The sequence below is a fragment of the Equus asinus genome, chromosome 3 (genome assembly GCF_041296235.1).
Source record: "Equus asinus isolate D_3611 breed Donkey chromosome 3, EquAss-T2T_v2, whole genome shotgun sequence".
Lineage (NCBI taxonomy): Eukaryota > Metazoa > Chordata > Mammalia > Perissodactyla > Equidae > Equus > Equus asinus.
In genome coordinates, this window is record NC_091792.1 from 98,293,712 (window position 1) to 98,317,401 (window position 23,690).

At 35.6% G+C, this 23,690-nt stretch overlaps 1 protein-coding gene across 7 annotated transcripts in view; it reads right to left on the reverse strand.

The window, feature by feature from the left end:
- CFAP299 (cilia and flagella associated protein 299) overlaps positions 1-23,690 on the reverse strand; it is a 564,819-nt gene that overhangs the window by 305,592 nt on the left and 235,537 nt on the right. For 5 of the 7 annotated variants that reach the window (XM_014836314.3, XM_070505537.1, XM_070505541.1 and 2 more), the window contains one exon: positions 20,666-20,756. In XM_014836314.3, the coding sequence (XP_014691800.1) occupies positions 20,666-20,756 (91 nt within the window). The remainder of the gene's footprint in view (positions 1-20,665; positions 20,757-23,690) is intronic. The other 2 variants (XM_044766214.2, XM_070505538.1) reach the window with 1 other exon arrangement.

Here is a 23,690-nt window from a genome sequence, read left to right on the forward strand (position 1 = left end):
ATTTTACATGAAAGTCATAACACGCAATCATGAGGGACACCTGAGAGAGTTTTGAGTCTGAACTCATTGTTAATAGGGCTCTTTAAATTCAATACCACTGCAATTTTGAATTTACACTGTGCAGACTAGTGAAAACAAAATAGGACTGGAGATGAGGGAACTTACTTTCTAGACCCCTCTGGCCACTAACTACATGGCTCAACCTCTAAAACACTCAGTGTTATCTCTCATTACCAATCCTATGTATGACAGTAGAGCATCAAAGGTGGCTGAAAGGTGGCTCACAGGATATGAATATTAGACACATAATTTTAAAGAGCCCAATATTGTCACTGCTAGCAAGAACTTAGAAAAGCACCTTGTAATAACTTATACAGGTATCTCAAGAAACAGTGAAATCGCAGGATATATTTTGGGAACAAAGTGTGCAGAAAATAAAGAAGATTATAAAGTTGTGGATGTAATGGCAATGTAAAGGACAGACCTAGGGACTGTACATAAGGTACGAGGGCAGGGATCCATAATTCATTTTATGTCCTTCGTAGCATCTAAAACAGTGCATTGCAAAAAATAGGCAGATCATAAATGTTGTAATTAAAATGAATGCATACTCAGGGGCTTTTTCGTCTTGAATTTGGCTCAATAAAAGCTACTCTGCACAAAGCTTTACTTTCATACAGTTGGGGGTGGCTAGAGGCCAAGTGCAACATTTGGGCATGCATCATATCGTCTTGTGGATGTTCCTTTTTTCAGAGGTGAAATAAATTGACACTGGAAGTAATTTACTCTGACAAGAATGTGGCCAACATTTGAGTGTTAGGTATCTAACTCAAGACTATATTAAGTGGGAATTCAACGAAAGATGTCTTCTCTCATGATTTCCTTACTAGAAAAGCTGAGGAAATATGACCTGAATGACAGTAGATTAGATACAATCGAACAGCTTTGCTCAAACAAGGTTTGAGATGGGCAACAAGTGTGCCAGTCAAAGATTTCAGGATATGATCCCATATAATATCCAATATTGCTATCTGCTGCTGGCTTATCAAATCTACAAATGTTGAATGCACAGATGTATGAGAGTTAGCTAACGTGGGATTAATGATTTAGGATTCCAAAATATCCTGATAAGCTGAGAAAAATGACCTGAATCACATGAAAACATACAATGTTCAAGAAAAAGGTGTAACTGCTGTTTTTATATGCAAACTAATCAATTCCATTGGTATAGAATGAAGGATTTGGCTTAACAACAATTCTTATTTAAAAATACGACATTCTGATTTACCATAACATTTAATTAAGTTTATATTCTGACTTGACTGTGGCATAAACCAGAACAATCATGGGATGCACTACCGAAGGTGGTATCTAGATGACAGGAATGTGTAGTACACTATGCTCCGTGTTAGTATATTGTACTCCACGCTAGCATGTAGTAGAGTGCTGAGTCTGGTTTTAGGTGACATGTTAGAGTGCCCCTGGGCTCTGTCCTCCAACTTCTTCTCAATCTATGCTCATTTCTTTAGCAATGGCATCAATCTCATAGCTATAAGTAGCACTCATACACTCAATACTCCCAAAACATTAACTTAAATGCAGACCTCCACTCTGAAATCCAGATTTTTATATCTATGTCTGCTTAACATCTTTGCTAGGATGCATAATGAGTATCTCAATGGAACTTGACCCCTACTTCACACCATATGCGAAAAAAGTAATTGCTGATAATAATATACATCTAAAAGTAAACAATAAAACTTCTAGAAGATAAAATAGGAGTATTTATTTGTAATCTTGGGATAGCAAAATTACCTTAAACAGGATAGAAAAAGCTATTTCCACAAAGGAAAAGATTAATGAATTGGACTACATTAAAATTAAGAACTTTCATTAAGAGTGCAAAAAGTGAAGCCACAGAGTGGGAGAAGATAGCCCCAGAACATATAATCAGCAAAGACTTTTAATCTTGAGTATACAGAAAATGCCTTAAATCAATAAGAAAAAGGCAAAAAATATAGTAGAAAAATGGACAAGAGACTTCTCAGAGGAGGATATCCAAATGACCAATGAACATATGGAAGACTTCATCAATAATCAGAGAAATGCAAATTTAAACCACAATGAAAAAACACCACACACTTATTAGAATATCTAAAATCAAAAATTAAAATACCAGGGGCCAGCCCTGTGGCCTAGTGGTTAAGTTTGGCGCACTCTGCTTCAGCGGCCTGGGTTCAGTTCCTGGGCGCAGACCTACACCACTTGTCATCCGCCATGCTGTGGTGGTGATGCACATACAAAATAGAGGAAGACTGGCACAGATGCTAGCTCAGGGTGAATCTTCCTTAAGCAAAAACAAACAAACAAACAAAAAGGAATACTGGCAACAGATGTTAACTCAGGGCGAATCTTCCTCAGCAAAATAAAATAAAATAAAAAATTAAAATACCAAATGTTAATGAGACTATGAAGCAACAGGGACTCTCATATATGGTTGCTGGGAATGTAAATTCTCCCATTGACTTTGGAAAGTAGCATTATCTACTAAAGTTAAACATACATATATGCTATGACCTAACAATTTCACTTGTAAGTATATATCCAGTAGAAACTCACATAAATATGCACACAAAGACACATACAAGAATGTTCACAGCACCATGATTCATAGCAGGCCAAAACTGAAAACAATCTGCTATCCATAAACAGTAAAACAGAAAAATAAATTGTGTTATCATATAATGGAAAACCACAGAAATGAAATAGTATACACTCTAACTACACACACAACAACATGATGACCTTCACAAACAAAATATTAAGTGAAAGAACTTAGACAATACGGTTCTATTTATATAAAATTTCAAAAATGGCAAAACCAGTCTATGGTGTTAGAAATCACAACGGTGATAATATTTCGGGGTAGGAAAGTAGCAACTGAATGGACACACTGGGGACTTATTTGATATCTACAGATGTTGTTTTTTTATTAGGGGTATTGATCAAATAGTTTGTTCGCTTTATGGTAATTTATGGAGCTGCACATTTACGAGTTGGGTACTTTTATGTGTATGCTATACTTCAATTTTAAAAGGTTTTTTAAGGGACATTGAAAATTAGGGAGCATCAAGAAGAAATCAATCAGCATACCGAAAGTTCAAATAGTGATTGAAGGAACTAAAAAATTTAACATAAAAAGGCCCAGAATATTTAAAAGAAAAAAATGAAAGTTATCTTCAAAAATCACCGTGTGGAAGCAGTATTATTTTATATTGTTCTAGAAGATAAGTAACCAAAAGAAGGCAGGTTTTTCCCAGCACTGTCTAATTGTTAGAACTCTCTGAAATGTAAATAACAACCTACAAAGAAATGTTATCTATCAATGAAAATATTTAAATTACTCTATCTGTCCCTCTCTTGCTCCCTCCCCTCCATCCTCTCTCCCTCCCTCTACAATCCCTCTCTCTCTCCCCGACTCCAAAATATAATCATAGAAAATGAGATCTTTTATTTCCTCAATCCTATTTCATTCAGGTTAATGACACAAAGAGCCCCAAGTGTGATGGGAGCCCTCACCAGGGGCCAGAGGTCCAGGGCTATGTAGTCCATGCCCTGCCAACTCTACTTCCCCCGAAGGAGAAAGTGTTTTGGAACTGGATGTTCTTCCTTTTCCAAGGAACTTGGAGAACTCCACTACCTCAGAAAACACACAAGAAAATATGTGCATGATTGCCCTTACTAGATAACTTAACAAATATTTCATACCTGATTACAGAAGCCAAAGTGGTACGCAGCATCCTTTCAATGACACCCATCTCTTAGGTCTGCAGAAACCTCCAAAACAACAGCACCTTGCTGAACTTTATACTTACTTCAGCATATTAGTTTTCAAATAATTGAGATGTCCTTTTACTTGATTACTCTTTATCCCACTCCAATAAGGTAGAAAGCATTCAGATCAAAAAGTCACCTTACTTCTGGCCTATCAAATAGCATCTATTGCAAAGCAACAGGTACATTTAAAATGTAGAAAGCATTCAGATCAAAAAGTCACCTTACTTCTGGCCTATCAAATAGCATCTATTGCAAAGCAACAGGTACATTTAAAATGTTGGACAAGTCCCCCAAACATAATGCACAAAGAGTTCCTATATCATTTTGTGCATATATTACTTTTCCTGGTATTCCCAGAAATCTTCAAAGCATGGGAAAATCTGCTTTACCAAAAATTACATTAATAAATGAACAGAACATTTTATATATGTATATATAAATTATACATATATATGAGCATAACGTGAGTGTATGATGCTCCTATCACCAACATTAGATTCTTGGTAGTAAGGGGTATAATAACATAATTCTGCTTTAAAAAATAATGCTCTGTAATTGTTGAGGATTAAAATATATCTATCATTATTAATAAAGAGGAAGCAGGTATAGTTGGGCTTATTCATGGAGGAAAAAAAGAAGGAGAGATGGCAGGAGGGAGGAGGGGGAGGACTCTATCCAAGAAGGAATGTGATTTTATCAGCTGAGCCCTGGAGAAGCTGAGAACTCAGAACAGGCAATTTGTGCCACAGAGCAAAGTCTTCTATATTCAAGAGGCTTCCACCTATTGGTAATCTCCCTGACCAATCACAGGTTAATACAAAACCCATCAGGGCTCACAGTCAGCTTTTATGTGGCTTTTTTCTTAAATACGAATGAATAGCCAAGGATCACTAAAAATTTGAGAAAAATCTTGCAACACGATAGACCACAAATACATACAAAAAAGATTTACCCTGGAAGACACAGAAGTAATTTAGGCAACGGAGAAAATTAACGAACAAAACAAGACAAAAAACTCCAGTCTCCGTAGAGATCACAGAAGAAGACAACACTAAGATGAAAGAATATCAGCTAGAACAGTGATATGCCTGCTCAGCCTGCCGATCTCAAATAAGACCATGACAGTAGAGGAAGAGGAGGAACGAGTAATCAAAATTAACAAATTAATCTCAGGTGTTGGGGCAATCTTAGAAGCTGGAAAATACCAAAATACTCGGAAACTAAATAACAACTTTTAGATAACTCATGGGTCAAAAGGAAATCAGAAAGTAATTTGTACTGCATAAAAAATGAATTGTATGAAAATGAAAATATGACCTATCAAAATATTTACTGGAGTTAAAGCAGTACTTAGAAGGCAATTTATAGCACCAAAACATCTGTATTAGATGAGAAAAATCCCAAATCAATGACCTAAACTTTCATTTTAAGAAACTAGGAAAATAAGAGCAAATTGAACCCAAAGTAAGCAGAATAAATAATAAAGAGTAGACATCAGTGATATAAACAATACAAATCAATAGAGAAAGTTAATAAAGCTAATAGCTGATTCTATGAGAAGTTAAATAAAATTGATAAACCTCAGGCCAGACAGCTCAGGAAAAAAGAAAAGACAAAATTACCAGTATAAGAAATGAGAGTGGATATCACTGTAGACTTACAGAAGTTAAAATGGCAAGGGAATATTATGAATAACTTTATGCTAACAAATTCGACAAATTATAAGTGCCAACACAAAGCAGACATTCAATAAAAGACAACCATCTTAATTACAATTGTAAGTGATAACATTGCAACGGCTTTATATTGGTCAAATATGAAGAGGAGTAGAGATTTCTAAAAACAGAATGACAGATAAACTGATCCTTCTAGACTTTTCCTCCATCTCTCAAGAACTAAAGCAGAGTATAAATGTATTTGGCCCCTATTCCAAAGCAAGCACATATTCTTGCTATTTTGACTGTAACGAAGACATTGGTTCAGATCTAGTCTCTCCTCTTTAACCTCTCCAGCCAGGATGAGGAAAAATAGAGACCAGCAATGTTCAGACATGTGTCATTGGTCCAAAGAAAAGCATCTGCCAACATTTGCACTGTTTTTCTCATCTAAAGGAACAGAACCCTGTGATGACCCAGTAAAATATACCTTTCCCCTGGGACTCAGAAGGAGCTGGGGTGGGATAGGAAGGCTCAACTGTGTTTCCTTTTCAGTTTTAGCATCTAAATAAACAGAATACTACTTCAAAAGCTTGGCTGTCAAGAGCACTTAGTTAATTTACCACACACTGGAGATGAGGAAGAAAAGAGAAATCAACATTATTGGTAAATTTCTGTTGTGATCCAAATGTTGCTGAGAGCATACATACTAACCTCTTAAAGTACTAAATTATATTCAATTGAAAAATAAAAAAAAAGTCTTTTGAATATGATGCAACATAATTTTCTCCTAATAGCACAAATATTAAATTAAAACTGTTAGGTATTATAACTTTATGCCAAATTCACCATCACAAGTTGCAAATTAGGTTGAGCAATAATGTTCATAATTTTAAAGAGTAATCATTGTTATATTCCTCTTATTGTTCTGAGGGTCAGCTCTGTTATTTATTATAGTACAGTCAACATCTTCCCTGACAGCTAATTTTCACTAGAATCTTCTTAATGAGGCCCTCTGGTAATTTTAGGAACTGAAACTATTTGTGGGAAGAAGAACTATTTAATTCATTCACTTCCAATAACGTATTTCATGTATCGAGAATTTTTCTTTTCCCTCCTTTGTTTTATATCATTCACAATATGAAAGCTATTGTGTTTGTTAACATTAGGCAGCCAGAAGATTGTTCTTAAAATTTATGGACATGAAGAAAGAAATATTACGATAATGTTGCATCTAGATCAAATAGTCTCATGAAGATACTTGGCCCTCATTGCACATGTCCAAACCCAAAACAATCTGTAAATGTTTCCTCAGTTATACAGAATATCAGCTTTTATAATTTTATTAACATAAAAATTTTTAAAATAAAAGCCCTTATGAATATCACCACATCAGCATGTCCACTAATTTTACATTTTACTGGACCCACTGCATTTTGCATTGCATCTTTCCAAATTCTGTAGCAATTTTTCAATAGTTTTAATTAACCTTTGAATTGCCATGAGACAGTAAGCATACAGAACTGGGTTTAGAGGAAGTGACAGCTTTCTTAGATGCCCATAGAGCATGAATCCATAGACTCCAACTCTACCAGCGCTTTTGGATGTTTCTTCTGGACGGAACTGGAAATAATCTGTTCCCACAAAAAAAAATCTGCTAAATGATAATCCTGTCTGTATTAGAGATAAACTTTACTAATTTTAAGATTGTAGTTAAGGTTCCCCTGCTGTAAGCCAAGAACTGGACTCTAATTTAAGCAAAACAGAGGATTTATGGGAAAGGTCCTGCAGTATCTTCCAGATTCAAAGGCAGGGTTGAATATTCAAGACTCAGGAGTAGATATATAGCCAGCTCAGGGACTTCAGTGGCTGGAGTTCATGCAGCATCTCTTTAAAGGGGTTAGCTTCAATGTCTCCTTGCCTCTGCATCTCAGCATTTCTAATGTCACATCCCAACAGACAGAATCCAATAGGCCCAACATGAGTCATCTAGGCGGACAGGGAAAGGCAGGACCCCTATGGCCTCTGAAGGCCCTCTTCTGGATATGGGTTCCATTCCCAGAGCAGAAAGAATTGTTGTGAGCTGCAGTGTCCCCCAAGGTTTTCCCTTTGTGTTTGACCTCTTGGTTGCATTTTTTGTTTATTTCCTTATAAACATTTTACTAGACATAGTAAGATCATTCATTTAAAATTTTTCCAAAAATAGTATAACCTATGTTTCTCTCTCCTATTTATGACTATGAAATATTTCAAACATAAAGAAAATTAACAAAAAGATTAATGTAACTAATATTTATTAATATAACTGCCATAACTAATACCCACTAGCCAACATCCAGCTAAGCATCTTACTCAAATCTTCACATTCTCCCATACTGGCATCACAAATTTTAAAGAAATAAAACATCACATAAAAGCCCATTCTTCAATTCTATTCTTCTCCTCTCTTTCCTTTCCAATTTCTTCCTACCTTGCACAATGTAACCACTTTCCTAAATTTAGTGTATATTGTCCCCATGTAGTTTTTACACAACTAGAACATGAGTATATGTACAAAAAGTTATCCATTATTTTGTATGTTTTAAAAATTCATGTAAATATTTTTAATAAGGATATTTGTTGAGAATTCACTTTGTTCCGAATAGTGTTCTAAGCACTTTGCCTGTGTTAGTTCCTATAATCCTCACACACACCCATTCTACTAACTTGATACTGTTATTAATCCAACAGCCATATAAGGAAACTGAGACATAGAAAGGAACAGAGCTTGTCAGTGACCACGGCAGGGTCATCTGCACATATCATTCTGAAACATACTTTTTTCTTTTAATTTAGCATGTTTTTAAGATGATTCCACGTTGATATACAGAATACATCTAGTTTTTCACATTGACTGCTGTACAATATCCCATTCTATAAATGGACCACAACTTGTTCTCATGTTTACAAACATTTGGGTTATTTTGCTATTCTGAGCAATGCTACAATGCATATACTTGTAATTATCTTCTTATATATATGACTGACAGTTTTTCTCAAATATATATCTACTAGTTTAAAGATTGTGCCCATCTTTCTTTTTACCAGATATTGCCAAATTGCTCTCTGAAGTGCACCTAACAATGCACTCTCCTGCCATCTCTGAACATGGTTTCTTTCTTCTTCATATCCTCACCTGCGTTTGGAAAGGTCAGTCTTTTTAATTTTTGTGGATTTTGTGGGTGTGAAGAAATATAATTCATTTTAATTTTCATTTCTCTGATTACTACTACAGTGAGCATCGATTTATTCATGCTCCAGTAGAAAATTGTCTTAGTAATTGTGGCTTTTTAATATATTTTATTATCTGGTAGCACTGGTTACTCATACCATTATTCTTCTTTTTCAGAGTTTTACCATGATTTTTAGAAATGATAATGTCATTCATTTACTAAAGACCACCAATGACATTAACTAAAAAATAATTTTCTGTGAATAAGTATTCTGCTTTGGGAATATGACACAGCAATGATACAATGTGTACCCATGCATATGGGGCAGATACCAAGACCAAACGTAGTTCATCAATCACATTTTCCTTCTCTTGGCACTCAGCTAGAAGACATTTCTCAGTCGTCCCAATAGGTGTGGCCATATGACTGAGTCCTAGACAAGTGAATTAGGACAGAGTATTGTAGGCCACATTTCTAGGCCTGGTCCATAAAGTACCTTCTGCCTAATTCTCCTTTCTCTGTTCCCTGAGCTGCTTCTCAATATCCAGAGCGTTTTCAGAAGCTCTGTAATGAAGATAATAGAGCTTATCTGTCAATACAGGTCTTTGAATGAATGTACGAAACAGAAAAAGCCCTACTGCGTGTTTAACATGGACAAGAAACTGAGCATGAAGTGAGAGAGTAATAAATTTTTATTATATTAAACCATTAAGATTGTTGTATTTTCTTATACAATTCAGTTTACCGTAATTAATACTTCATATATTTATGATATATATATATATGTTCAGAATCCTTTATCTGAAATTTTTGGAGCTAGAATTATTTTAGAATTCAGAATCTTTGGATTTGGGTAAGGTAATATGGTAGATATACGTATATTAATCAACATTCCCAGGTAAGCCTAGGGCAGCATCCAATAACCAAACCCAGTAATTTTTCTGCAATGAACTAAAGGGATAGTCACCCAGAATGAGAAGAAGTCTGTAATAGCCTCATGTCAGATCAGGTTTCATTGCCAGATTAATTTATTCCAAACTTAAAAAAATTATTTTATTTTCAAAATTTTGTGGATTTTAGATTGGTGGTTAAGAGATTGTGAACTTGAAAGTTCACATAAACTTTTGCATCAGTGCACTTGCTGTGAGTAAATCAGTGGGTTTTTTACCATTTTTTGCCCTATTTTCATTTATGAAGAGGGATGACACATTCTTAGGACATTCATACCTCTATTAATGTCTAAACAATCCTACTACATTTCACCATTAGACAAATACCTAAGGTAACTTGTTTTCATAGAACCTTTGCAATATAATAACTCCCTAATGTGACAAAGCTGTTCATTTTCCTAATTTTGGTGACCTTATGTCGTTTGCTGTTTTCCACATTCTACAAGCACCAAAAGCCTCCAAAAATATTGCACTAGATCTGAAAACACAAAGTGTTTAGAAAGTAGTAAACCGAATCTCCATTCCTTATGACAATTATTACGTATTATATTCACAAACATCTTTTGTGAATGCACTCGGACATGCTGCTGGTTGCTCACTCACGAGTAGATTCACTAGCTTGAGTCTGTCAATCCAAACAAAACAGCATCTATTCCACATGGGATGTGTACTAGTGGATATAATATTTAAATAGGAAAGATTACATACCCAAAGTTTCTGGACGTGAAAACCATGTTTGGACTTCTGATTATTTGTAAATGAAGACACCTTTGCAGTAAAATACACTTTATTTTAATTCAAATGACTATGGAATGGGACTCTAAAGAAATAACTAAACTTTCATATAAAAATGATTGATAAATTCAAGTATCTTAAAAATATTTCTTGCCTATATAAGATTACATTATTAAAAGAGTGGCATTCTTTTCTTTCAAAAATGGCTGAAACTAAGCTTTGGCATCTGCAGTTGGTGATGTCCCTCCTAGACCCTCGTTCCCAGGCTGGTGCACTCACCTCCAGATGCTGCAGGTGTTAACAGCTAATGGCTCACACCTGCGTTCTCCTCAAAAAGGACTGCCCTTAGTTGACTGGAGCCACTTTACTCCCTTTTCCCCCCAACCTCTGTGGCAGCTGATGATTAACTGATGGAGACATGAAAGGGGAAGGAGAGTGTGTTCAAGCACATCCCCCTTGCCTCAAGGCAGAACTAACTCTGACACAATTCATGCTTCAGAGCTCCCTGTGTGATCAGATTGAGGCTAGATTTCCAGTGAACCCACATCTCTGCCTACCTTTTTCCTCTATACTACCATGCTTCCCTTCAAGTCTTTAACGGGTTTCACATGAGAGAACTTTCTCACTAAATCACTTGCACTAAAATCTGCATTTTAGGCTCTCCTTCTAGGGAACCTGAACTAACACACCATTTATTATTTATAATGTATTAAACATCGACTAAGGAATAGGCTTATTTGTGCATTAAACATTATATAATTTTATTCTAGAAATATCTAAGCTGTATGAAAATTATTATCCCCATATTGTGGGTGAGGAAACAGACATTGTAGAGTTGAGGAACTTGTATTTAGGTTATAACAACTGGGAAATCCAAAAATCAAATTCAGATTAATATGGCTCCATAGCTTCTACTCTGTACAGAATTTCTTGCTGCCTCTATATTATATTTTTACCCAGGAAATAAAAAATTAAAGATCTATTCAACTATACTGTTTTTAGTGAAATGGAAGTTGATGTGCATTTTATTTTCCATACATTGATGTAATTTGTTTAAAATGAAAGTAAGATTATATGAGTCATATAATTTCCATAAGGGTTTATTAGTGGACAAGCATGGATTCAATTAAAAAGGAAATAAACATCTGTATAATACCTTCATTTTCTTGAAAAGGAACATTTTATAGAAGTTGGAAAATAGCAAGGAGGGAAAAGATCATGTCAGCACAATGTTACTGGTCATATACAACGCAATCTTATGTTTCATAGATATTTCAACACAGGAAATGGGTATATTAGGAAGTGCCTAATTCATAGGTTTTCCTGACCCACGTACAGTGGTTTCTTTGAATGACTCTGAAGGAAAATCTGTAAGCAGTGCTTTTATACCAGCTTCAATAATGCATATTTCAAAGCCCAAACTAGTCAGCCACGTAACTGTTTACATAGTCAACATTCAGTGGGAAAATAAGTGTCAACAGGTTCCACTTTCCCAGCCCAGAACAGCATGTGACCTTTCATTATAATCCTCTTGAGTCTCTGATTAGTAAGGGGATATTTTATTTTTGTTTTTTCCATTCAATAAATCCAGGATTCTTAGTTTACTACTATCTGAAAAATAACAACTCTGCCCACCCCAGATCCTACTTAGCCACTTAAAAGACTAACACAATCCTATTACATTAGAAACACTGTAGGGAGGGCCCACGTCTTTTCCATCTTTGTTTATGGCAAATAGCAAAGTGGTTTGCACAAAGTAGAACATTAATGAAATGGATTATGGTTTCCTATAACAACAACAAAAAATTCCACAACATAAAGTGTTTTTTTTAAATGTTTTGATTGCTATAATAGCTTGCCAATGACCAAAAATCTTTAGATTCCTAATAAAAGCATAAGTATCTGGGACCAGCCCAGTGGCACAGTGGTTAAGTGTGCCTTCAGTGGCCTGGGATTCGCCAGTTCGGATCCCGGGTGCAAACATGGCACCACTTGGCAAGCCATGCTGTGGCAGGTGTCCCACATATAAAGTGGAAAAGGATGGGCAAGGATGTTAGCTCAGGGCCAGTCTTCCTCAGCAAAAAGAGGAGGACTGGCAGCAGTTAGCTCAGGGCCGATCTTCCTCAAAAAAAAAAAAAAAAGCTATAAGCATCTGATTGTCTCAAAGCACTCTTTCAACCATCTTTTCTAAAGAGAGACTCTAAACTATTCAATGCTTCCCTTAAAAACTATCAACAAAAGTACTGCATATTTTCTACAACTCCTATTTTATTTACAATTATAGTTCCAGCAATGTTATAATTTTATTTTACTGCAGAAATCATACTATTTATTAAATTCTTGTCATGTATTATGCAATGTGCCAAGTGTTTAATCTACATTTTCTTTTCAATATTCAATTGATATTAAGACGAGGGTACTCTTTTAATCCCTACATTACAGAGCAGAACACTGTGGCTTAGAAAATTTGGCATTTTGCCATCTGTAGTACTAAGTATTAAATCTGGAACTTGAGTCTACTTACAGTCTACCTCCAACTTCTATGATCTTAACCACCGAACTATACTAAACCCTCTAAAGCCAGGATCATACTTCTCTTCCCATCAACAAAATGGCCCATTGAATCCTCCAAACAGAAACATGTGACTCGTACTCAAAAATTCCCTCTCACCATTTCCCACATCAAAACAAAAAATATCGTTTGCAGTTATCACCCACATCACTCAAATCCATCTTTTTCCCATCATTCATTCTGTTATTCCTTTTCCTACCCTTTTTTATCTATCGTCTAAAATGTTACGATGGCCTCTCATCTGTCTCATCTCATCCCCTACCCCTACAGACACATACTTATCCTCACATACCGCAGCCAGTGCACTTTTAAAATACATATTTGATCACATCCACCATTGTGCAAATTCTTTCATGGATGTTTATCTTCTTTAGGGCATTGTCCGTGCTGCTGAGCACAGTACAATAGAGCCCTTAGAGCTGACTGTTGCCCACCTCTTTGGATTCCTTATCGCTTCTCCCACATTTATTTGAGACATATTTACAAAGGGAGAATTGATCGGCCTTGGTGACCAAATGGATGTGAGATCTGAGGAGTGGAAGAGGAAAAGAAATTTGGTATAGTTGTAGATTAAATGTAAGTATCTAAGGTACAGTAATGTGGAGATAAACATTGGGGTAAGAGTTCAGGAGATCTTTTTCTCCAGCTATCTACTTAATATCTCAACAACTTCTTTTGTCAAAGACAACTCAAACTCAACATGTCCAAAATCAGATCCACGATCTCTGTACCCCATGCCTGATATCTGAGTGCACCACGTCTCAAAGAGTATCAGCACCATCTATCCAGCTACCAAGGCCAGTTATCCATGGCCACTCCCTTTGCCTCAACTCCCTTCTTAGCCATATCCTAATTGTCACCACATCCTGCCTAGTTTGCCTTCTAAATAGTTCTCAAATCAGTTCTCTTTTATTCATCTTCCCTGTCATCTTCCTGGTCTAGGCTACCATTTCTTACATCTCTTGTCTGATCTTGAAATGCATTTATTAGCATCTGCTTTATCCTCTTTATAGTTTATTCTCTATACTGAAGGAATTCTCATCTTTTCTGTCTGAAAATCTGAACATATCATCTCTCAGCCTACTTATACACAATCAGAACTTTTTGTGTTTTTCCTTCATAGCATCTACCACAGTTGGAATTTTGCTTCATTTGTATCCTTACTCGATTCTATACTTTCTTTCCCAAGCAACTCTAAGCTCCATAAGGCACTTGCCATCCATTTAGTCCCAGGAACTAGTTCCATGCCTAGTACACTATTTAATGAAAAATTGAATAAATTAATTAATAGACGGACAGCAAAGATCTAGGCCTCTGCTTTGGTAGTAAGAAGCATATAGTCAGGGAGTTCATGGTTCTGGATGATTCAACAACGGAAAATGTAGAATGTGGAAGAGATGCAAGTCAAGTGGAGGTCTAAGGCAGTCAGCCCAAGAAAGAGACTGAGGTCAAAAGTTAGAAGAAAGTAGGAAAACCATAAGATAATTATGTCATTGGCAGCAAGATAGGAGAGAAAGATTGTCCAACTATGTAAATATCTCAGAGTAGTTTAGAAAGAAATTGGAAATTTTTGTCTCAGGATAACCCATATTACCTCTTCACTCTAATTTCTACATAGTCTTTTATTCATACAATCATCACATCTTGACCTATAAAATTTTCCTTAGTCTCTATCATATACATGAAATACTCTCAAGATGCTATGTCTTCTTTCAAGCATCCTCTGTAATTCTACCATTTCTATTAAGATATTTATGGAAATTGCAAGAAAAAAATATCCTTAATCCCAGCCTCATTTAAATGTTTAATTTATTTAACATTTTCACTGATTTTTCTGATAAAATGCATTTTGTGATATCTCATATATCCACACAATGTGTTTAGTCCAAGCACTTGTTATAAACACTCACAAAATAAAGGCCTCACTGTGGAGGTAGTGTTAAAAACTTTATAGCATGAGCAATCAGAAGACTACACTTTCACAAGAAACAATAAATCTGCTTACAAATGAGAAGGAAATGGTTAATCATTTTAGTCTTTAAAGAATTTTTAAATATGAAATACATAAGGTCTGAGGTAAAAATGTTTTCATACATCAATGGCTCATATTTAAAATAACTAGTTATATTACTAGGAAAAAATACTCATTGTACCTGTCATTTGAAGTATTACACAATTAATCCTTTTAAACATTTTGTACACGAATTGCACATAAGACTCAATGTTTTGTCTAAACTAAATGCATGAAACATCACAGTAATTTAAAATAGTATTTTGGAAAAGATGTAAAGAAAGAAATGTGAGTGTGCTTCCATACAGTGCGTGTATATGTGGATATATATGTATGCATATATGTACATATATTTATACATACACACATATACATATTTGTAGTACATATTATGTATAAAATTCAGAGGCATTCATGAAATAATACTGATTCTCAAATTAAATTGAGTTACCTCTGGCTTAGTACAGCTCTTTTAAAATGAGCTAAACAATTATCTAAACAATATCTATGTCAAAAGCATCTGACCCATTGAACCACTAAATGCTTTAAAGGAAGTATGTTTTCAAGAATTTTTATTCTTTGAGTAGCTGTTATATAAAGCAGTTAATTTTCATAAAACTTCCCAGGGTATGGCCCTAGACTACATGTCCAAGCAGTAGCTTTGTGGGGATGGTATGAATGTAAGTAATAAGCAAATAATCCTATAACTTGAGCATTGAAAATATTGGGGTAGGGGCCCACAGATGGAGATGGGGGGCAGAGAGAAGTGCTATTTTCCAGAGCTCCAGGCTCTACAGCAGAGTAAATTCAAGACCTAAATGGAGAAAACTTATAAATCAATTTTGCAATTAGTTGACCAGGGGAGAAAGAGGACACCCAGAGCAAGATTCACTTACACTTTAGCATTTGAAACCCGGGATCACCAACCTTAGAAATAAAAAGTCGTGAGTGTGGGAAAATAAATCTAATTGTCTAATTTCCTAGCTACAGTTAAAGAAAATTACCTAGAAAAATTGCTATGGAATTAGTCCTTCAAGCCTAATAGGACATGCAGGTCAACTATGTCAGTTCTAAAACTACACAGTAATTTGTCTAGTACGTACTTTCAGTAAGATGAAATAAAAAGAGCACCAAATGTGCCTCTGGGTTGAAGTTCTCCATTGATTTTGCACCCACATATTACGTAGAGAAATCCTAACGCTTAGGAAATAGCCATTTCCCTTGGAGAGTTCAGACCTCATAAAATTCACATATAATTTCTGCTGACCACAAATTAACACAGAGTCAAATCTCATTAATATTGTATATTTTATAAGACTAATTTTTTAAAAACATATCCATTTAGTAAATGGCCTTTAAGTAAGCATACGATCCTAATAATTAGATCTTTCTAAAATATGTGTATTCTGTTATAAATAGTTTGCTATAAAACCCTTTAGAGTCTGCTTTAAGACAAGACTAGGAAATAGAAAATTAAACCTTTAATGCTCCTTTTGATACAATGATATGCATTCTACTGATTATAATAACATCACAAATTCAAAGGTCCAAATAAATGACCATATGTTATTTTCAGACTCAGCAAGCTATGAGTCTGGCAAGATTCTAGTTTCCAAATGAGTGACCACTCACCGAACACTAAATGTTAACTATTATAGCACACCCAACAAAAGTTAAATTTAGGACCTTTTCTAGGGGGGAAAAGTCATGATGATGTAATTAAAGGTCATTTGGAGCAACAATGTGGAGAAAATAGATAAACTCACAGCAGAGCTATCTCATCTTCCCAAATCCAAACCCACCAACCTCCATGTCAGATGTGCCTATAGACTCTTCCTTCCCTCCTGCTTTCACTTTAGTAGTCATTTCTTCCCCTCTCCTCATGCTCTGGATCCCATCTTGTTCTCTCCAGCAAGTATTCTCTTTCTCCCCTACACCATCAACATACCTCCCTCTACTGGATCATTCCCATTAATGTAAAACGTAAGTGAATATTATCCATCTTAAAACACAACAAAACAAACTTCCTGGACTCCAGGCCCTAGCCAGTTGTCACTCAATGTCTATGCTACACTTAACTGCAAAACTCTGCCAAAATCAACTGTTTCTGCTCACCTTCATGTATACAGTTTTTTCTCTTTTCTACCTACTCCAATGAGATGTTTAACCACAGCTCTCCACTGAAATAGCCCTCACCAACATAATCAATAACATATATCTAGCCAAAAACAGTGGCAAACATTTTATCTATTGTTGTGGGTTGAATTACATCCCTCTAAAAGATATGTTGAGGTCTTAAGCCCTGTGCCTGTGCATGTGACCCTATCTGGAAATAGGGTCTTTGTAGATGCAATAAAATTAAGATTAGGTCATATTCAATTGGGGTCGGGAGCTAATCTAACATGACTGGACAAAAGACAGAGACACAGATGCACAGGGAGAATGCCATGTGATGATGGAGGCAGAGATTAGAGTGATGTCTCTACAAACCAAAGAACACCAAAGATTGCCGGTAACACCAGAAGCTAAGGGAAAGGCATGGAACAGATTCTCCCATAGATCCTTCAGAGACAGCATGGATTTGCTGACACTTTGATTTCAGATATCTGACCCCCAGGACTGTGAGAACAAATTTCTGCTGTTTTAAGCTACCCAGTTTGTGGTAACTTGTTATGGCAGACATGGGAAACTAATATATCATCTTATGTAACCTCTCAGCAGCATTTGACATGGTGAGCATTCTTTCCTTTGAAACTTTTTCTTCCCCCATGTTTGTGGCATCACTCTACTTGATTTTTCTCCTACCTGCTACTTCTCTGTATCATTAGCTGGCTCTTCCACACGTTCCAGATGTCTAAATGTTGGATGTCCTAAAGATCTGTCATAGGACTTCACTCTTTCTGCCTATACTCTCTGCCTAGCAAAGTTTTACAAGTCCATGACTTTATACACCATTTAGATGTTAATGACTTTCAGATTTATACTCTAACCAGGATTTCTCCCCTAAGTTCCAAACCAATGTATGTAAATGGACAACCAACTTCTCCCCAAGGGCATCAAATAGGCATCACAAAATTAATATAGCCCAAAGAGAAGTGTTTCATTATTGATTCCTGAAATAAGCATTCCTGAAGAGTTCCCCTGTCACAGTTAAGTGCCACAATCATCCACCCACTTGTTCAAGCAAAAAACCTAGAAGTCGTCCTAATTTCCTCTCTCTTTAATATCCCACATCCAATCCATCAGGGAGCCCTGTCTGCTCTGCCTCCAAAACATAGGCCCAACTCAGTAACTTCCCTCCATCTCAAGTACAATCACACTGTTTTAAGAGTTTCATCTCTTACTGGTTGATTACAGAGCTCCCTAACTTATCTCCTTGCTTGTGGTCTAGTCCTCCTTCCTACACCTCCTACCCTGCACAGCAGTGAGAGTAATCTTTCTAAAGTATAAAAAAGATCATCCATTGACTTTCTATTACAATGATAAAAGAATAAATATAAAAATTAAAATGAAAAAATACAATAAAACTTCCTTAAAATCTATATGGTCTGGCTGCCAACTTCCTCTCTGATCTCATCTGTCTTTATAACCTCCTTCAGTAATTATAATCCGGCCATTCTGGTCTTGTTACCATCTCTTCCCTATGCCACTATCACTGTTATCTTAGGAGATTTTAATATGCTGTTCCTTATTCTTGGGATATCTCTCCCTCTCAAATATTTATCTGTTTAGGGTATCTCTCCCTTCAAATTTCATGGCTATCTTCTTCACTTCATTCAAGTCCCAACAGATGTCACCTCCTCAAAGTGACTTTCCTGTATACAGTAACCAAAGCAACCAACCACTCTCTATTCAATTTTCTAATTTTATATTCTCCAAAGCATCTACCCAGAGCTGAAATTAACAGCTCCTCTTTTAGTTTGCTTATTTATTTTCTATCTCCCTCTCTAAAATATAAACTCTCTAAGGTCATGGATTCTGCAACGCCCCAGTGTCTCAGTGACCAGAACAGTTTCAGGCTTAAGCAGGTGCACAAGAAATACGTGTTGAGTGATTGGAAAATGGGTGTGAGTGGGAAAGAAAACACATAGGCATATCATTTAGGAGGCTGTTATAGTAGTTTATTTAAGATAAATTGGGGTGTTGAATCAAAGTAAATGATTATTGAGATGGTGAAAAGTGAAGTAATTTGACTTATATTTAGGAGAATTTAGTGGCTTATTCAACTTGGGTGAGAGGGAGTAAAGAGTCTATATCAACTGACATACTTCTGATCTGGTAAATGAGTGGACGATGCTGTCATTCATGGCCAAAGAAAATATCAACAGGACATAAAGATTAAAAAACACATTTTTGAGAGGAAGCATACCATTGTTGTAAAAAACACGGGCTTGGGGTCTCTAAAACTGTGTGTGTTTGTTGGTGTTACTCTAACCGTGGTCCAGTTTTTCAGCCCTATGGGATTTGATTTCCATCCTTACAGTGGATGGAATTTGTTGTGGTCAAATATTTTTTTTAAATATTTACATGTTGCTAGACCCAGTAGATGCTTTTTCAGTCCTTATCTTGTTTGATCACTGATGATCATTTGCTCCTTCTTGAAAGTCCTTATCAAGGATTCCTGTGACACCACATTTTTCTGCCATTCATCTCACATTTCTAGCTATTCTTTATATTAATGGTCAGATAAATTCCAAACTTTACTGTTGTGATTTACAAGGCCCTCCAACCTCACCTCCTGTAAATCTCACTCAACCTCCTTCCTCTAAGAAACTTTCTCTGTTTTCAAGTCAGGTTAATTCTATACAATTATCTAACCAAGGTATGATTTTTTCTTCCTCTCTGAAGTACACTGGGGATTTTGTCTGCATGTGAAGTTTTCAAGTGACCTGACAGTAAGAAAACTTCTAACTTTTTTTTTGAGAAAACTTTGGTAAAACAGATCTCCTTACACATATTTTTCTTTTGCTCTAAATTTCTCATCATACTACTTCTGAGTATTTCCGTGAGTCATTTATTGCAGTCTCTGCAGGAGTATTTGTCTTTTTTTGTCCCCGACTTGGAACATTTTAAGACTTACAGAAGACAGTTATCACTAACATTGTATTAACAAAGGGTGAAAGTAAATATTTATTCCAAATAATATTAGCAACTTTACACATTTGGTCCAGCACACGTTTTAACAAAGCAAGCGCATGTTCTCGTTGGATGATTCAAAATCATGTCTCTCTATTATCTGGTTTCTAGCACATCTCCCAAGGTAGGACTATAGGACTGACTCTAGGATGATCTTCCAAGGTAGGCAAGGGGCAAACTTGGGAATGAGTGGATGATGTGAGTGGGAGAAGTGTACTAGGAGGTAGGGCTGAAAAGAGGTGGGAAGTTTCAGTCTATCCCTAAGACAGATTTGGAGATGATAACCTGTCTCTCAATATAGGCATTTTTTCTGCAATAGATGTTTAGAATACTATTTTTTTTTTTTACCAGTTGGCTACTTCTGCAGATGTAAATAGGAATTTTAAAAATTTTCTACACATATTCCTATAATATATAAATAATAAAAAGCCATATTATATCCTTCATGAATTATTCTTCAGGGAAGATATTAGAAGTTATATTATTAACTAACTGTGTATTATACTAATTGTGTCTTTAGGATGTACATTTTTAGCTGTTGGATGAAATGTACTCACGCTCACTTTTCCATTGCGATTGTCGTCTTCTCTCACTGCCAGAGCCTTCAGAAAATTATCTTGCAGGTCTTTACCAGCACTTGTTAATGTCCTATAAAAAGGAGGTATTTGGTTATAATATATTAGATAACAAACATATTTAAAACACTCTGGGGCCAACAATTAAGCTTCTTTATTCCAAGTGACAATTTCCTTATAACATTAAAAACACATACACATTATACACAATCATTATAAGCCATACACAATTATTACAATCTACCAGATTCCTCAATTTAATTTCATACAGTTATAGAGTTTTTATTTACAAATAATTGGGATCAAGTCTATAAATAATATATAAATCCATATCAATACTCATGCCAGATACAATTAATTTCATTTACATGCTCATTTTATTCTTTTTATCAGACCATGAAAATTCAATATAATTATACCCCTCACTACTCACAATAATTTTAAATTCCCTATAAGTTAAGTACAATTTATTTATTTAATATAAGAAAATTAAAATACTAGAGACCTAAGCCAATTCGGTTACTGAAGTATAGCATTAATTTTAGCTTTATGAGTAGGGATAATCAAGGCAAGAAAGCAAACTAGGTTGAATTATCTTTGTCAGACAAAAGGAAACATTAAGAATTCAAGAGAGAAATAACTTTCTTTGGAAGTAAATTTTAAGATCTCAATCAAAGATCTCAATCAAGCAACAGTGAACCACCTAACGAAGAATGAGTTCAAGAGTGATTTGCAAAATAATAATCCTCTCTTCATATGGCAATTTCCTATATACTCAACAAACATTTTTATGTGTCTACTATGTACCAGGAACTGTACCAGGCACAAAGATGAATGAGACATACTTCCTGCTCTCAGGTTGCCTGTGGTCTTATAGAGGTGAATAAATACATCTACACTATAATGGCACACCATGTGATAACTGTAACAATAGAGATGTGGATGGGCATCAGAGGAGTTCATAAGAGAAATCTCTTACCTATTCCAGAAAAGTCACTTAATCTTAATCTTTAAAGCAATTATTGAACTAAATGTTAAAAGATGAGATAGCATTAGCCAGTGTAGGGGAAGGGGGTGGAAGAGGGAGAGAGGTATCAGTAATAACAAAGGAGCAAAAGAATAGAGATGCAAAACTGCAAAGTGCCTTTGGGTAATTGCAAGGCAGCCAGAAAATAAGTACAGAAAGTGAGGGAGACATCATATAATACTAAAAAAACTAGCATTTTTATAGACATACTGCTGTAAATATTTAGTTAAGTCCACACTGCTACTAGGGGCAGAAGCCATATTCAAACCAAGGCAGTCTGGTTCTAGACTCTTCTTATAACCACCAGGCAACAGTGTCTTTCCAGGAAGGCCTTGCATGCTACATTAAGGAACTTGAATCTTGTCTTCTAGGAGATGTTGAACAAAAAGGGCATTATGCAAGGAAATAAGATGGTCAAGTTTGTGTTTTAGAAAGAATATTCAGCAGCTGTAAGAAAAAAGCCTGGAGGAGGGCAACACTGGAGGGATTAACTAGGGGACTATTAAAAAGCTTTAGTAAGACAAGATGAAGACCTAATTTAAAGCAGTGGTGGTAAGCATAGGAAAAGATAAATCTGGGAAAGATTTTAAAATGGAACTGGTAATTTCTTTTTGTGAAGAGTTAAAGAGAGACTACTGCCAGGTTTCATTAAATCAATATAGATATGTACAATATGGAACCTATCAGTTATTTTGTTGATCTAGAAATATAACCCTTTAAATTGATCATATCTTATCAGCTTTTACATTTCTACCTTTATGTGCCTTGGCTTGTAATATCAATATCAACTAATAATTCAAACATTGAAATATACATTAAAAAACCACTAATTAGCACCAATGGAGAGAATCAGATATTTGATATTTTCAATCCATTGTTTTGTCCAAAAGTGAGTCTTCCATATTACAATATACCTATCCACTGCTCTGATACTAAATCTCTAAAATATCATATTTATTTTGTTAGTTGCTTTCCCAAAAAACATGCATTGTTTCTCCATTGCTCATAGGACAATCTTCTAATCACTTGGTCAGTTTCTCCCTAATTTCCTGCTTATGGTCTGTTTTTAAAACTAGAAATTCTCTGTGAAGTTTAAAGAGAGAATTAGTTTTACACGTGTATCAGTCAGGATTAGTTAGGCTATGCTTTAGTAACAAATGGCCAAATCTCAGTGGCTTACAATTACAAAGGATTATTTCTCAATAAAGCTACACATCAATAGCAGGTTGATTGTAGCTTTTCACCCAGGAGAGAAGAACTGGGAGGCTGATGATACAGCCTCTGTCTGAAACATTATTGGTTGTTGTGCAGAGGGAAAAGAGAATATGACCACACACTGGCTCTTAGAGAGTCTAATTCTAAGAGACACATGTCGCTTCCACTCACATTTAATTGGCCCAAGCAAGTACCATGGCCAAGCCGGAAATCAATGGAATGGGAAAGTATAATCCTACCCAGGGAAGAGTATCAAATATTTATAAACAGTAGCCCATGCACCCCTGGCTTCCTATAACATAACCAAAAAAAAGGTTGAGAGTAGATAGCTCAGTAAACAGGAGCAATTTCTGAGAGAAATTTAAAAGTACAGATTATTTGTTAAACAATGTGGTTCACTGCAATATAACCAAGTAAAGACGCTTTTGAAAATTAAGATCACTAATTCTAGCTCCAAAACAGAACTTTCCCCCACATACCCACAGAACATTCTAAAACTTACAGTTAAAGGAATGAAATAGACATCATTATGTGGTCTTCCGTGATAGTTGTAGACACTTGTTGTTTTTAGCTCCCCAACATCCCTCCCCTTTTCATTGGTATTGAATCCTAATTTTTATTTGGGCAATGGCCCTCCCATGTTCTATGCCTTGGTAGAATAGTCAATCAAGGTACCAGCTTACTCACAACTCTTACTCCCAAACCTCAACTAATGAATATACCTCAAGCTTGACCAATGCCACTTCACCTCATGGGAATGTATAT